At 37.6% G+C, this 14,099-nt stretch overlaps 1 protein-coding gene across 1 annotated transcript in view; it reads left to right on the plus strand.

Annotated features, from left to right (window-relative positions):
* Positions 1-14,099, plus strand: part of LOC129776991 (MLX-interacting protein) — a 133,141-nt gene that overhangs the window by 42,345 nt on the left and 76,697 nt on the right. Inside the window, exon 3 of the mRNA XM_055783000.1 lies at positions 5,491-5,597. Within this exon, the coding sequence (XP_055638975.1) occupies positions 5,491-5,597 (107 nt within the window). The remainder of the gene's footprint in view (positions 1-5,490; positions 5,598-14,099) is intronic.

A 14,099-nucleotide genomic window follows, 5' to 3' on the forward strand; every position in this document is an offset into this window, starting at 1 on the left:
TTTTACCATCTTGGACTCATTCTTTAAATTTTCTACATGACTTCTATTGTATATGGAAAAAATATGTATTTTAGATATTGCAAATTAAAGTTTTTTTTTTGTAAATAAAAAAAGTACAAATTTTTTTTTTTCTTAGTCTATATTTTTTTCACGTTTGGACATCAATACTCTATAACTCTTTCTAAGACACAATTTCGGTAGGACTCTTAGTTTTTGAGATATAAATTATCAAAGATTTCTCTTACTAAAATCGATACGCCCTTTTCAAAAGTTACACTTGAGTCAAAAAATTCCCGAATGCTGTGGAAAACTCATATTTCCTCCAACCCAAACGGAATACAAACTTTCGTTCGAATCAAAAATATAAGTTTCTAAAATCTGCATTTTTAGTTCGATTTCATTTGGAATTGCATAGCTGTGCATAATGTTCGTCCGGCGAAAGAGGGGGTTGGTGCAAACTCTGCAAGTCAACCGGAAGAATTAAACGCGTTTTAATTGAGAGCAACGCAATGAACACGACTAGTGATTGTGAATTCGGGACATGAAACTGGAAGAAATACTGAGAGGCCGCAATTTCAACCACGTAGCGCTGCAGGAGGTGTGGCGAAAGATTCGATGGTGCGATCGTTTCAATCTATCAGAGCCGCCACAAAATACACGAGCTAGGTACTGCTTCCATCGTACTGCTATGTTGTTGAATCGCATTTTGCAGTCGATGGTCACACCGAGATCGCGGATGGAAACAACACACTCCAGGGGTACGAGCCCGAGAAAATGCGATAGATTTGCATTTTTCATATTCCGCTCCATACCGTTTTCAAGGCACAATTTTTGAAGTTCATGAAGGCCATACAGACCAAGGTGTTTTGACAAATTTTAATGAGACCTCATTACATGGGACATTTAATATAATCAAAACTTTTCTAAAAAACTAAGCTGCAGTGGTCGTACCGCGATTTTCTCTGACCTGACCTCTACAAAAAGGATAATCGACACAAATTATTCATTCACTTCGTTTATCGATTGCGTAGTATTCGTTCGATTATCAATAGATTTCTTTAGTCAGTATACAATTAATCGAGATGACTCGAACGATTACCGGACATCGCTAACTGCATCAGCCAAAAACTGTTGAAAACAAACAGTTGGTTTAAAAGCCGGACTTATACATTGAATACGAAAGTTCTTAAACAAATCAAATGAAAAAAATTGGACCATAAGTAACCTTCTAGACTATGTATTGTGGGGATACGTAAAGTCACTCTTCTATGCGGATCCACATCCTCGAAAAAGTGGTACAAATTTGGACCTTTATCGTAGACTACATCGAAATTAGTCGCGGTCAGTTTTGCATGAAACTATCTTCGAAAAGTGAATGACTGACACAAATTTATCGGTTGAAATGAAAATTTCGCTCATTTTTCTCATTTTTGTGTTTTGTTTGAATGAAAGCGAACCTCTTGAAATCCTTATCCTCTATTGTTCATTTCAAATTACGGTATATTCTGAGAATAAATACACAATTTTTGCTATGACATAGCAGATTTTTCATTGTAAGGTAGGAGCAAACCAAAGAAACTAAAGGAAAATTGCAAAATCACTTTCATCCAACCGTTCTCCTGTGAGGGGTCCCATGACTCTATGAATCCAGGTTTTGGTGAAAATTCTGGTTTCAAAAAATTATAGGAGGTTGTGTTCAAGACACGACCGCATTGTTGACGTAGAACTACGCTGTTAATTCAAGTCGCTTGTTTATAACTGCGGATATTTTTTTATAATGCTACGTAAATAACCATTCTATCAGTTTGGTCGTCCTGAAATGTTTTTTTTATTGTATAATCATTTGACGAAAATTGTTTGATGATTCATTCTTGTGCTCGCAGAACAATACATACTCAAGATAAGCGCAGCTGCCATCCTTAGTGGAGAAAGTTTCGCTACTGGCAAACGAAACCAAATTACATACAACATTTCAGAACGACATTTACTTTCTTGGTGACTAAATAAATCAAATAAACTCTATCTGTTAATCTCAACAACCTTGAGAAGAGTAGCACTGCTTCATAATGATCAAGATTAGCGCAAATGCAATCCTAGTTGAAGGCAGTTTTGCGACTGGCACGCGAGCCCAAATAAATTGATAACTTAATATAGTTTATTGAATAACTTGGTATTCCCCAAATAATTTTCGGTGCACAACCTTAACACCTGCTTCACCATAGTGTCAGTTCAATGTATTGATGACAGAAAACAAACAATGTTAACTGCTTGGAAAAAGGCTGATTATTTGCCTCAGCAGAGATTTATTACCAATACTCTAGCATAAATATTCCCCTTCCGCTATCTCCCCTCCTTGTTTATATTTATCATTAAGACTGCATAATTTGCAACACCAAACAATCATCAATCATAACATAAAATAATTACGCGATTGTTGCATCGTTACAGGGCCAATGCGCACTGGAGCAGATACAAATGGGGTTTCAAAGTAGTGAAGATGCACTATTTTTACGTACGATTTATGAAGCACGCACGTACGCACACAAATATCCATATATCTTAGCTTGAAACAACTTAACATACACACACTTATCTCCGTTTAGCGCTCTTCTCAACAGAAGCCCTTTCTGTTAATATTGCCAGTCTAGATTAGCTCAGCTGTAATCCATTGTGGAGAAAGTTTTCCTACCGTCATGCGAAACCAAATCACTGATAAAATTCCAGAACGTTTAATTTCTTGGTGAGCTGAAGATAACCTAGTTTGATGATTACCTACCCACACAATTGTGTAGCTCAGAACCTTAATGCAATGGGGTAAGTTTGATGCAATGATTGCAATGCCAGAGACACCAGCGAGTAAGTAATTTGGCCGCGTCCTCAGCTCAGTCCGAAACAAAGACATGTGATGGGGCAAAACAAGGAAGCGATGTTCATTGTTTCATATCTGGAACGGTACTTAAAGTTTGCCTTTCCTTCCTTTCCTTGTTGAATTAAAGAGACTTTAAACTTCTTCAGTTAATTCGTCTCTAGCCTTCAAAAAAGTCCTTGGAAAACTCTACTCTTTCCTCATATTACTCCTCCACCTCACATTGCCTTTTACAAAACCATTCGATCCCTCACCGTCCAGCTCGCCCAGCAACGGTGTTGTCCAGTCGGTGTCTTCACAAAGAATGAAGTTTGCCTCAGCAAGATCCACTGTTTATACTGTAGGCAAATATTCCCCATCGTTCTTCTCTTCCTATGTTCACGGAGACTTTACATCTTACGATTTCCCCTTCGTTGCTCGTTATTGACAGCTCTGTTCGGGAAAGCACACAAATGGACAGAACAAATGTATGAGGAAATGGGAGTGCTTCCAATTATCATCAATTTAAATAATATACAGACTATGGGATTGTAATGTCTAGCATATCAAACAAGTTTTAGGGAATTTCCGATTTGTTCGGTATGTAAATCGCCAAAATCCGTTCGCGGCAAAAATAGTTATTAACGTTAACTTTATTTCATAAAAAGGTGATCTGTTTTCTGATTTGGCACCCTTAATGAAAGACATAGTTCTACGTCAAAAAGCAGTAAGCTGGTATAGGATTTTGACAAATTATCCACATTCACGGTCGTTCCAGATCTATCAGAGTGCTCCATGGTCTTCAACTTTTAGGAGGCAGTAGTAAAAGTAGAGGGATGAAAAAATGTATTGCTTGTAATTGTTTTATGTTGAAGAAAATAACATAAATTTTTAAACACTTTATTTTCTTCAACATAAAACAATTACAAGCAATACATTTTTTCATCCCTCTACTTTTACTACTGCCTCCTAAAAGTTGAAGACCATGGAGCACTCTGATAGATCTGGAACGACCGTGAATGTGGATAATTTGTCAAAATCCTATACCAGCTTACTGCTTTTTGACGTAGAACTATGTCTTTCATTAAGGGTGCCAAATCAGAAAACAGATCACCTTTTTATGAAATAAAGTTAACGTTAATAACTATTTTTGCCGCGAACGGATTTTGGCGATTTACATACCGAACAAATCGGAAATTCCCTAAAACTTGTTTGATATGCTAGACATTACAATCCCATAGTCTGTATATTATTTAAATTGATGATAATTGGAAGCACTCCCATTTCCTCATACATTTGTTCTGTCCATTTGTGTGCTTTCCCGAACAGAGCTGTCAATAACGAGCAACGAAGGGGAAATCGTAAGATGTAAAGTCTCCGTGAACATAGGAAGAGAAGAACGATGGGGAATATTTGCCTACAGTATAAACAGTGGATCTTGCTGAGGCAAACTTCATTCTTTGTGAAGACACCGACTGGACAACACCGTTGCTGGGCGAGCTGGACGGTGAGGGATCGAATGGTTTTGTAAAAGGCAATGTGAGGTGGAGGAGTAATATGAGGAAAGAGTAGAGTTTTCCAAGGACTTTTTTGAAGGCTAGAGACGAATTAACTGAAGAAGTTTAAAGTCTCTTTAATTCAACAAGGAAAGGAAGGAAAGGCAAACTTTAAGTACCGTTCCAGATATGAAACAATGAACATCGCTTCCTTGTTTTGCCCCATCACATGTCTTTGTTTCGGACTGAGCTGAGGACGCGGCCAAATTACTTACTCGCTGCGATAAACGTGTGTTCGTATATAAAAAAATAACTCAATGTTTTTTATAACAGTGCTGCTTAACCATTTCAATTGGAGTTGAATGGGCTTGAAAAGTTAGCTACAAATATCAGAACGCACTGCACTGAAGTACAAAATCGAAAGATTGGAATTAGTAAAATAAATCAACTTAATTCCAATCAAGAGGGAAATAGAAAGATGTAACCGTCCCAATGTAGCAAGCGTATGGTCACAGGTGCGCTGTCCTGAAATAGATCACAATTAATGGTTTTGTTTGTAAACAAGCGAACGCCTCTTCAATTTGTCGCTCGGCTGGCATAATTCAATACTATGCATATTCCACACATGGACCCCATTTTGAAGTTTCTAATCTTGCACGCTTCGACCTTGCTTCAGCTGCGCGCTGTGATGACACAGGCGGCAGAAAAGAGGCACGGCGCCCGTCGGTTGTTATTTTTCGATCGCTATTCGCTCCCGCCTGTTCTCATGTGTTATGCATTTTTTTTTCGCCGAAACACTTGTTTGTTTGTTTCAATGTCTGGTCAACCTAAAGCGTGCGCATCACCCATACGATCGAAGCAGCCGCGATGTGCGCCACGGCGCGGTTTCGAGTGTGTGGCTTATGACGCCATCACCGCGCCCAGATCTTGATACATACAGCCGCTATCTGTACCGGCTGGCGTCAACGTCATCTGCACTTCGCGGGACCATGATACGACGGTTGTCTATCGTCAGGCGGTTTCGTTTTCTAGGTTTATGAAATAAATTTGTTCTCGATGCGATGCTGAAGTGAAATTTACCATATTCCAAAATATATAAAGACGACGTTTTTCCAATATTCAGAGTGTATTTTTCTTCTACCGTTTCAGACAAAAACTAACGTCCCCCAAATGGAATCCGTTCAAAGGGATCCGGCTGCGTTGGAAGGAGAAAATTCGTTTAAACAACGTTATCTGGAGATGCTGGCATATGCAATGTAAGTCTGGACAGTTATGGATTCAGTGGGCTCGATTGTTATCTTGTATGCCTTCTTTATGTGCATTTGTTTTTTCTCTAACAATAAGGCAAATAACTGCGAAGTGCACTGATCGCCTCCGCCTATGAAGCTGTATTCTCAGGTCACGTGTCGGACTAACTTGCAACTGATAACATTGGGACAAACGATCGCCCAACTTTGCTCTCGAAGCAATGAAGCAATGTAATCCAATGTATTTCACAATACACCGAGGATATTTCGTAAGAAAACTTTGAGTGTGAAAGTCTTCGTTGCGATTATAAACCCCACTAAAATCTGGCGACCCATACTGTTCTGATTACAGTGCTAATCGTGGAAACATCAACGAAATGAGTATAAGAGTATGAAAATGATTCCAATTCATCGTTCATTTTTGTTCAATATTTTTCGACTAGCACTGTTACGCTATTTGAACTAGACGCTTATGTAGACAACTTGCGATTTGAGTGCGGCAAAGTCCAACTGATGAGCGATGTATACATCTTCTCTGGATCGCGCTGTTATCAGCTTCTATTGATGGATTTCGCGCCAACTCGTCTATGGGATTGGCATGACCCACTCAGAACTTAATGAAACATTCTGGGCGTGAAGACCTTACCTAATAAAGCAATTTGGCATACTTAGTTTTCCGAAAATTTATCTAGACTAATATATGGAAAGAGCCAAATATTTTTGACCATTTTTTTATAATTTATTTTTAACTCGAAAATGGTCCTCAGATTTTAATGAAATGTTAGATAAATGGTAGACAAATATGTACTCTACAACTCTTCCATACATTGCAACTTGTGCATTTTTAAGACAAAAATGTTTTCCTAACAAATACTTTTTCAATATTTTATTGAAGTTGAGTTTATTGCTTCTTTCAGTGCAGAAAGCCAAACCAGTATAAAAAAAATAATAAAAAATTTGAATGAGTGTTTTAGAGGACTTTTTTTTAAAAACATTTGACATTAACACGGGGTGAGTTGGACATACGGGGTGATTTGGATCACCCCTTTATCTCGAAAAGTACGCCACAACTTGGATTCTTTATAATGTCCTTCTATTGTTGAACCCTACGTACCTAACGTAGAAAAACTTTGGTAAAATTTTACATGAACATGAGCATGAGCAAGCACATTGATTGTCAGAAAGTGTGAGTTTTTCGATCGTGGTTTTAAGGTTTTTTCCGCTGATTAAACAAACTTTCGTGTATTATGCAGTAAAGTTTTGTTCCTCTAAGGAAGAGGAACAATTTGATGCAGCGGAACAGTAAGTTTGATAACAATTAATGAAATTAATCGCATTTGAATTTTTGCATGTTGTGTGGGGTGACATGGACACGTTTCTGTAGGGTGAATTGGTCCTACAGGTTTGAAGCTTTTCTTGGGTCTAATTGATTCCAGATACCGCTGAATTACAAAAAAAGGGTGGGCAGACAACGTTGGAAGAAGTAGGAGCTTGAAAGAGCAACGCAGGCCATCAAGGACGGATTTTCTTTGACCAAGCATTGAAAGTGTTTGAAAATGCCCGAACAACAGTGAAAAGATCCAAGCAGAATCCGAAATGGCCTCAATGCAATTTCTCTGGTCAGAAATCTGGCCAAGACACCTGGTATCAATCCCAGAACATAGTTCATAATTATATTGTATTACTTTACATAAACATAAGTATGTTTTTTTCGACGAAACACACACTGGACCGAATCACCCCACAGACGGTCCAAATCACCCCGCATCAAATTTTAATGTCCAAAAATCATCTCTCTTATTTTTTGATATATTTGGTAGTTTGAAGCTTGATATAATGATTATTTATTTATTTATTCATTTCGTCAAACAAATGTAGACTACACACTTATACACTAATGTTACAATGTTTTCTTAGGTTAAATATTATTTTTGCGGTACATGTTTCTTTTTAGCTGTTTTTTATTCATTGTTGTGTCAATTATTTCGCAGTGCTGATTGTATATACGCATCATGCGATTGATAGGGGCGTTATTTGCATAATTTGTTCTGGATGTTTTGGTTAGAAACAAATTTCGCGTTCTTAGTTGACGCCCAGGTACATAGAAATTTAGTTTTTCTAGTAATTCAGCTGACTGTACTCGTTGCGAAATTAGGTCATTAACAAAAGAAAGCATTGCAAATTCACGGCGTTCTTTTAGTGTTTGGATGTATATGAGCATGCAACGTGCTTCATATGAAGGAAGTGGAAATGAGGTCCAGTTGAGTTTACGAAGTGCAAATAGAAGAAACTGTTTCTGGACTGACTCAATGCGTTCTTCATGTACGACCATATACGGGTTCCAAACGATGTTACAGTATTCCAGAATAGGCCTTACATATGTAATATATAAAAGCTTTATTGTGTATGGGTCCTGGAAGTTATGTGAGAAGCGTTTGACAAAACTTAACACACTATTCGCCTTATTTATTACAGAGTTGTAGTGTTCTATGAATGTGAGTTTACAGTCCAGGACGACGCCTAGATCTCTAACTATTTCACATTTTTCTACATTTTGATTTCCAAGACATATTACAATATTTGGTACATGTTTTTTTCTGCTAAATGTTATAGAGTTGCACTTTTTCACATTCAGTGTTAGTAGATTTTTATCACACCAAGTATGGAATACATGTATTTCGTTTCGAAATGCTTCGATGTCGTTTTCATTTCCAATTTCCGCGAAAAGCTTCATGTCGTCGGCATACACAAGTACATTGATACGCTTGAGAACGAAGGAGATGTCATTAACGTACAGAATGAAAAGAAGAGGACCAAGATGAGAGCCTTGTGGGACTCCCGATGTGACTTTTACTGGATTTGAAAGAGAATTTTGAAAATGAACAATTTGTTCACGGTTTGTTAGATAAGAATTGAGCCAGTTTAGGAGTCTTTGTTCCATTCCTATTTTCTGCAATTTGAAGAGTAGTAATGGAATGTCGATGCGGTCAAATGCTTTACTGAAGTCAGTGTAAAGAGTTTCTACGTGTTTGCCATTTTCCATTGCATTCAAAATAAAAGTCACAAAAGCCAACAGATTAGTTGCAGTTGAACGGCCTTTGAAGAAGCCATGTTGCATACACGTAATTCTATTCTTTACTTGTTGGAAGACTTTTTCGTTGACTATTGCTTCGAATAGTTTAGGAATGCAAGAGATAATGGCAATTCCACGATAATTACGTACGTCAGATTTAGCGCCTGATTTAAAGATAGGTACCAAAAAAGATTGTTTCCATTTTTCTGGGAATATTCCAGTTTGTAGTGACATATTGAAAATGCAATGTAAGGGAAGGGTGAGTTCCTCAGCCAGGTTCTTTAGGAATATAGGTGCTATTCCGTCAGGTCCTGGTCCTTTTGTTCCGTCTAATTTTTTTAGTGCATGGCATATTTCCTGTTGTGAAAGATAGTTCACCGATATGTCATTTGGATAATCCGGTAAAAATGAAAAGTAGTTCCGATCGCGATTTTCTTCGGAAAATGTGGTATATACTTCCTGAAAGAAATTTGCAAAGAGATTACAAATTTCGTTCGGAGAATTCCTCACATCCTCATCGAGATGCATCTGCGATGGGAAGTTATTGCTTTTGAGCTTAGACTTTACGTAATTAAAGAATTTCTTCGGGCATGATTTGACTTCAGTTTCGACCTTTCTATTGTACTCTTCGTGTGCACTTTTAATTGCAAAATTTAATTTTTGGGAAATATTTTGATATTCAAGCAAATTTTGATGACTTTTGTCTATTTTGTATTTTTTATGTGCTTTTTGTTTTTTATTCTTTAGATTTCTTATTTGAACGTTAAACCAAATAGGATATTTGCTGGTTGAATTTCTTCGTCTTCTTTTCTTCGGCACAAATTCTGATATTATGTTATTCAGAATTTCGTGAAGAATATGTACAGTTAAGTTGACATCTCGTTCGCTGTTTAATAAAGTTTGCCATTCTATGGCTTGTAGGCTACATTTGATTGCTTCAAAGTTCGTCTTGTTATATTCCGGTACTTCTTCATACTCCCAGTCGATGGGCAATTGTCTATTATGTATAAAGATTGAGTATTCAATTGCTGTGTGAAATTTTTCATTTTTCCAAAGAGGAGTCATGGACTCATTCACACAAAAGTCGTCGGTGATGTTAGTGAATAATAGGTCTAGATAATATTTTTGGAAATTTTTTACATGATTTATTTGGTTAAGACCGAGATGTGCAATTTCGTCAAATATATATTGTAGGGTTTCATTTTCCCCGACGACTGGGAGTAGAATGCATTCATTATCATTATCGGGAATGAAGTCTACTTTATTTTGATTGAAGTCGCCATAGATATGCAATTTCACTTCTGGTTCTAGTGTTTCTGCAATTCGATTTGCCGTCTGAAAAAATAATTCATACGACTTTTTATTTGCATGTTCGGGTGGGAAATACACAGAAGCAAATATGTGTACTTCGCCAGCTATAGATAATTTTGCCCATACATGCTCAAATTCTTTATGTTTTTCGGTTATAAGTTCCTCAGAAGTGAAATTTGCATTAATGGCAATGAGGACCCCTCCTCCAGACTTCTTCTGAGATAACGATAAGTTGCGGTCGTGCCGGAATACGTTAAAATTATTTCCAAAAACTTCTTCGCTTCTTACGCTTTCGTCCCAGCTAGTTTCAGTTGCAAGAATTACATTGAAAGAAGCGGGTAAAAGATTTTGATGAATTTCCTTCATTTTTGCTGGGCTTTTCATGCGATTGAAGTTTTGACAGTATATCAACATTTCAGTCGCATTCTGTTGAGAAGGCGGAGAAGTTTTTGAAATACTAATTCTACTTACTTTACTGTTTTGATTTTTTCGACTACTATTTCCCTCTAAGGGGCGCGTCAACGTCGTTGAAAATTTAGCGGACTGTAGAACTTTGTAGATGCTTCCCTAGCATGTTGTAGCCGTTGCGTGTGTTCACTGGACAGGAATGCTCGGTGTGATGTGAGGTCTGCCAAGGCGTCAATGCGTGAAACTCCCAGCTCTTCGTGTACTTCCAGGAAAATTTCACGCAAAAGGTTTGTGTCTGTTGGTAGACCTTCAGCTGCGAGCATTACTGATGCACTAGTTCTTGTAATTCCACGAATACAAACAGCCGTTGTTTGGTCGTGGAGGAAGGACAGATACGTCCTCACTGTGTCCATTATTTTCGAGTCCCGTAGGCGTGCCTTCAAAAAGCGTCTGTCGCCGGCAGCAGATTGCTCCGTAATTCTTATTATAGGAGGTCGCATTGGGTCCAGAAGAGGAGAGCCTTCTCCAGGTGCTGAATTCGATTCCACAAGTGTTAGCGGAGTGGAATTTGCGTTTGACGTTGATTGGGTGCTGTTGTAATGCGGCTGATTTTCTGCTCGGTACGGGTTGATTGTTTCGCCCTTCCTGAAATTGATGTATTTCGGGACCGAGAGGCCAGCAATTGGATGGTCGGTATTTGATGGTGGGCCAGCAAACTGCACTTTTGCTGAGGCCAGCAGTTCCTTATCCGATTTATCGGCGCGTCTGTGTTGATTTTTGTTATTTATTTGTTATTATTAAACATTATTGATTGACAGAAAACAAGTGTAGCTAAGTGCACAATGTGATTTTTTGCTATTTAGACCGTATTGGTTTGGAAATATTAGGCGATTTGCTTAGGGGGTCCAAATTCCCCCCATTTCCCCTTTATGTTAACTTTTATTCTAAGAGATACAATCATCATATCTTTCCTATTTTTTTCTTTTTATCTAACATTCTGAAGATTTAGGAATCATCTACTGAATTTGAAAAACTTTTTGGTGCGATTTTATTTTCATCTACAGGAATAAAGCAATGTAATTTTTGTGTTCCCGATATTATTTTCGCGTGATTGAATAGTTCCTCAAGCTCACTTGTCTTTTTTGTATGCTGTTCTTTGGATACGTAACAGAAATTCAACTTCGTGATATATTTGTTATTTTGGTTAACTGTATGGATTGTTTTTCCAAATCATCAATTCATCAATTTCAAAACCAATCGATGAATTTGTGCAGCATTTCGTTAATAAAGTAGACAAACTCATAGAGCATGACTTTATTTACAAACAGCAGTCTGCTTTTTTTGCGAATTTAAAAAAAATGTTTGACGCAAGGAGAAATAATAGTAATTTGTTATTTTTCAGAGAATTATTCATTTTTAATTCAAAATGCGGTACAGGGTTATCACTGGAGTAACTCGCAAGCAACTATTCACACATTTGAAATATACTACAAAAAAGATGGTAAACTAAAAAACGTAAGTTATTTCAGAAGTTCCAACACACTACACGTTTTTAGAAAAATTGATAGAATTTGTCAGAAAAATAATCGATTTTAGTAAAATGACTTTCATGCCCGCTCCATCGGCAGCACACTACAAAAACAAAAAGAATTTCGCCAGTCTGTATAGTTCAAAAAAGATTACGGAGAGAATGGCATTTCTTTGCCACATTCCACGGGAAAGGACCCTGTGATGCAATAGGAGGGACTCTAAAAATGGCAAAGAGAGCAAGTCTTGCCCAAGATTACGGAAACACAATCCAAACAGCACTAGTGCTTTATGATTGGGCAGTTGAATAAAATGACAAATGTATCACGAAATTAAACTTCTGTTAAGTATCCAAAGACCAGCATACAAAAAAAGCAAGTGAGCTTGAGGAACCATTCAATCACACGAAAACAATATCGGGTACACAAAAATTTAATTGCTTTATTCTTGTAGATGAAAATAAAATCGCAGCTAAAAGTTTTTAAATTCAATAGATGATCCCGAAATCTTCAAAATTTTAGATAAAAAGAAAAAATAGAAAAGATATGATGATTGTAATAGGAGTACCGGTAAGTTTATTCGTTTTTTTCAAAAAATGCTTTATACTGCAAAAATAGTTACAAATTTAATATTCAAAGTATTGCCCATCGCTAGTCACAACTTTTCCCCATCTTTCTGGCAATGCACGGATCCCTTCGCGGAAATAATCGGTCGGTTTGTCGGCTAACCACGAATCGATCCAATTGTTTTAATTCATCAAAATTGGAGAAGTGCTGGTCAACCAGGCCATGTTGCATCGATCGAAAAAGGTAGTAATCGGACGGAGCAATGTCTGGAGAATACGGTGGTTGGGTAGGACCTCCCATTTAAGCGTTTCCAAGTATGTTTCGACCGGTTTCGCGACATGCGGCCGAGCATTGTCGTGCTGCAAAATAACTTTATCGTGTCTTTGCTCGTATTGTGGCCGTTTTCCTTCAGTGCACGGCTCAAACGCATCAATTGTCGTCGGTAGAGGTCCCCCGTGATGGTTTCATTCGGTTTTAGAAGTTCATAGTACACCACACCCAGCTGGTTCCACCAAATGGACAGCATAACCTTCTAGCCGTGAATATTACGCGCGGCCGTCAATGTTGATGCATGGCCGGGGTATCCATACGTTGCCCGACGTTTAGGATTGTCGTAATGGACCCACTTTTCATCGCCAGTAACGATTCGATGCAAAAAACCCTTTTATGCCGTTGGACCAGTTGTTCGCACGTGGAAAAACGGCGTTCGACATCTCGTGGCTTCAATTCATACGGCACCCAATATCCTATCTTTCGGATCATTCCCATTGCTTTTAAACGATCGGATATGGTTTGCTGAGCTACTCCAAGTGTATCTGCAATTTTTTGTTGCGTTTGTAACGAATCATGATCGAGTAAAGCCTCCAATTTTTCATCTTCAAACTTTTGTGGCGGTCCGGAACGTTCTTCGTCTTCCAAGTCAAAATTACCACTTTTAAACCGTGCAAACCACGTCTGACACGTTCGCTCAGTTAGAGCATGATCACCATAAACTTGCACCAAAATACGATGACTTTCCGCATCTTTTTTCTTCATATTGAAGTAATGAAGTAACACTCCCCGCAAAAACACTCTCGTTGGTACGAAATTCGACATATTCGAAGTGGCGAAAAATTATGTTGCTTACGCTTCATCTTTTTGACATATACTGAAAAAGACGCGCAATGACAGTAGCTTTCCAACGAATATCTGGAAATTTGATTCACTGGAATAAAAATCAAGTTACGCCATCTGTTGTGAAACCGAAGAAACTTACCGGTACACCTAATATCTCTTAGAATATGAGTTAACATGTACATTGTACATGGTAGAAGATCAGATGAATAAAAATGAATGTCAAATGTCAAAAAATGTCATAAGTTTTATTACATTTGATTTGCAATAAAGACCACTAAAACACTCATTAAACATTTTTATTATTTAAATTTATTTTTTTTTTATTTCGGGTTGGCCTTTTGCACTGAAAAAAGAAATAAACTTAATTTCAATAAAATATTGAAAAAGTTATTGTTAGAAAAACTTTTTTGCTCTAAATATGCACAAGTTACAATGTATGGAAAGGGTTGTAGGGCACATATTTATCTACCATTTATCTGCCATTTCATCAAAATCTGAGATGACCATTTT

The sequence above is a fragment of the Toxorhynchites rutilus genome, chromosome 3, assembly GCF_029784135.1.
Source record: "Toxorhynchites rutilus septentrionalis strain SRP chromosome 3, ASM2978413v1, whole genome shotgun sequence".
Taxonomy (NCBI): domain Eukaryota; kingdom Metazoa; phylum Arthropoda; class Insecta; order Diptera; family Culicidae; genus Toxorhynchites; species Toxorhynchites rutilus.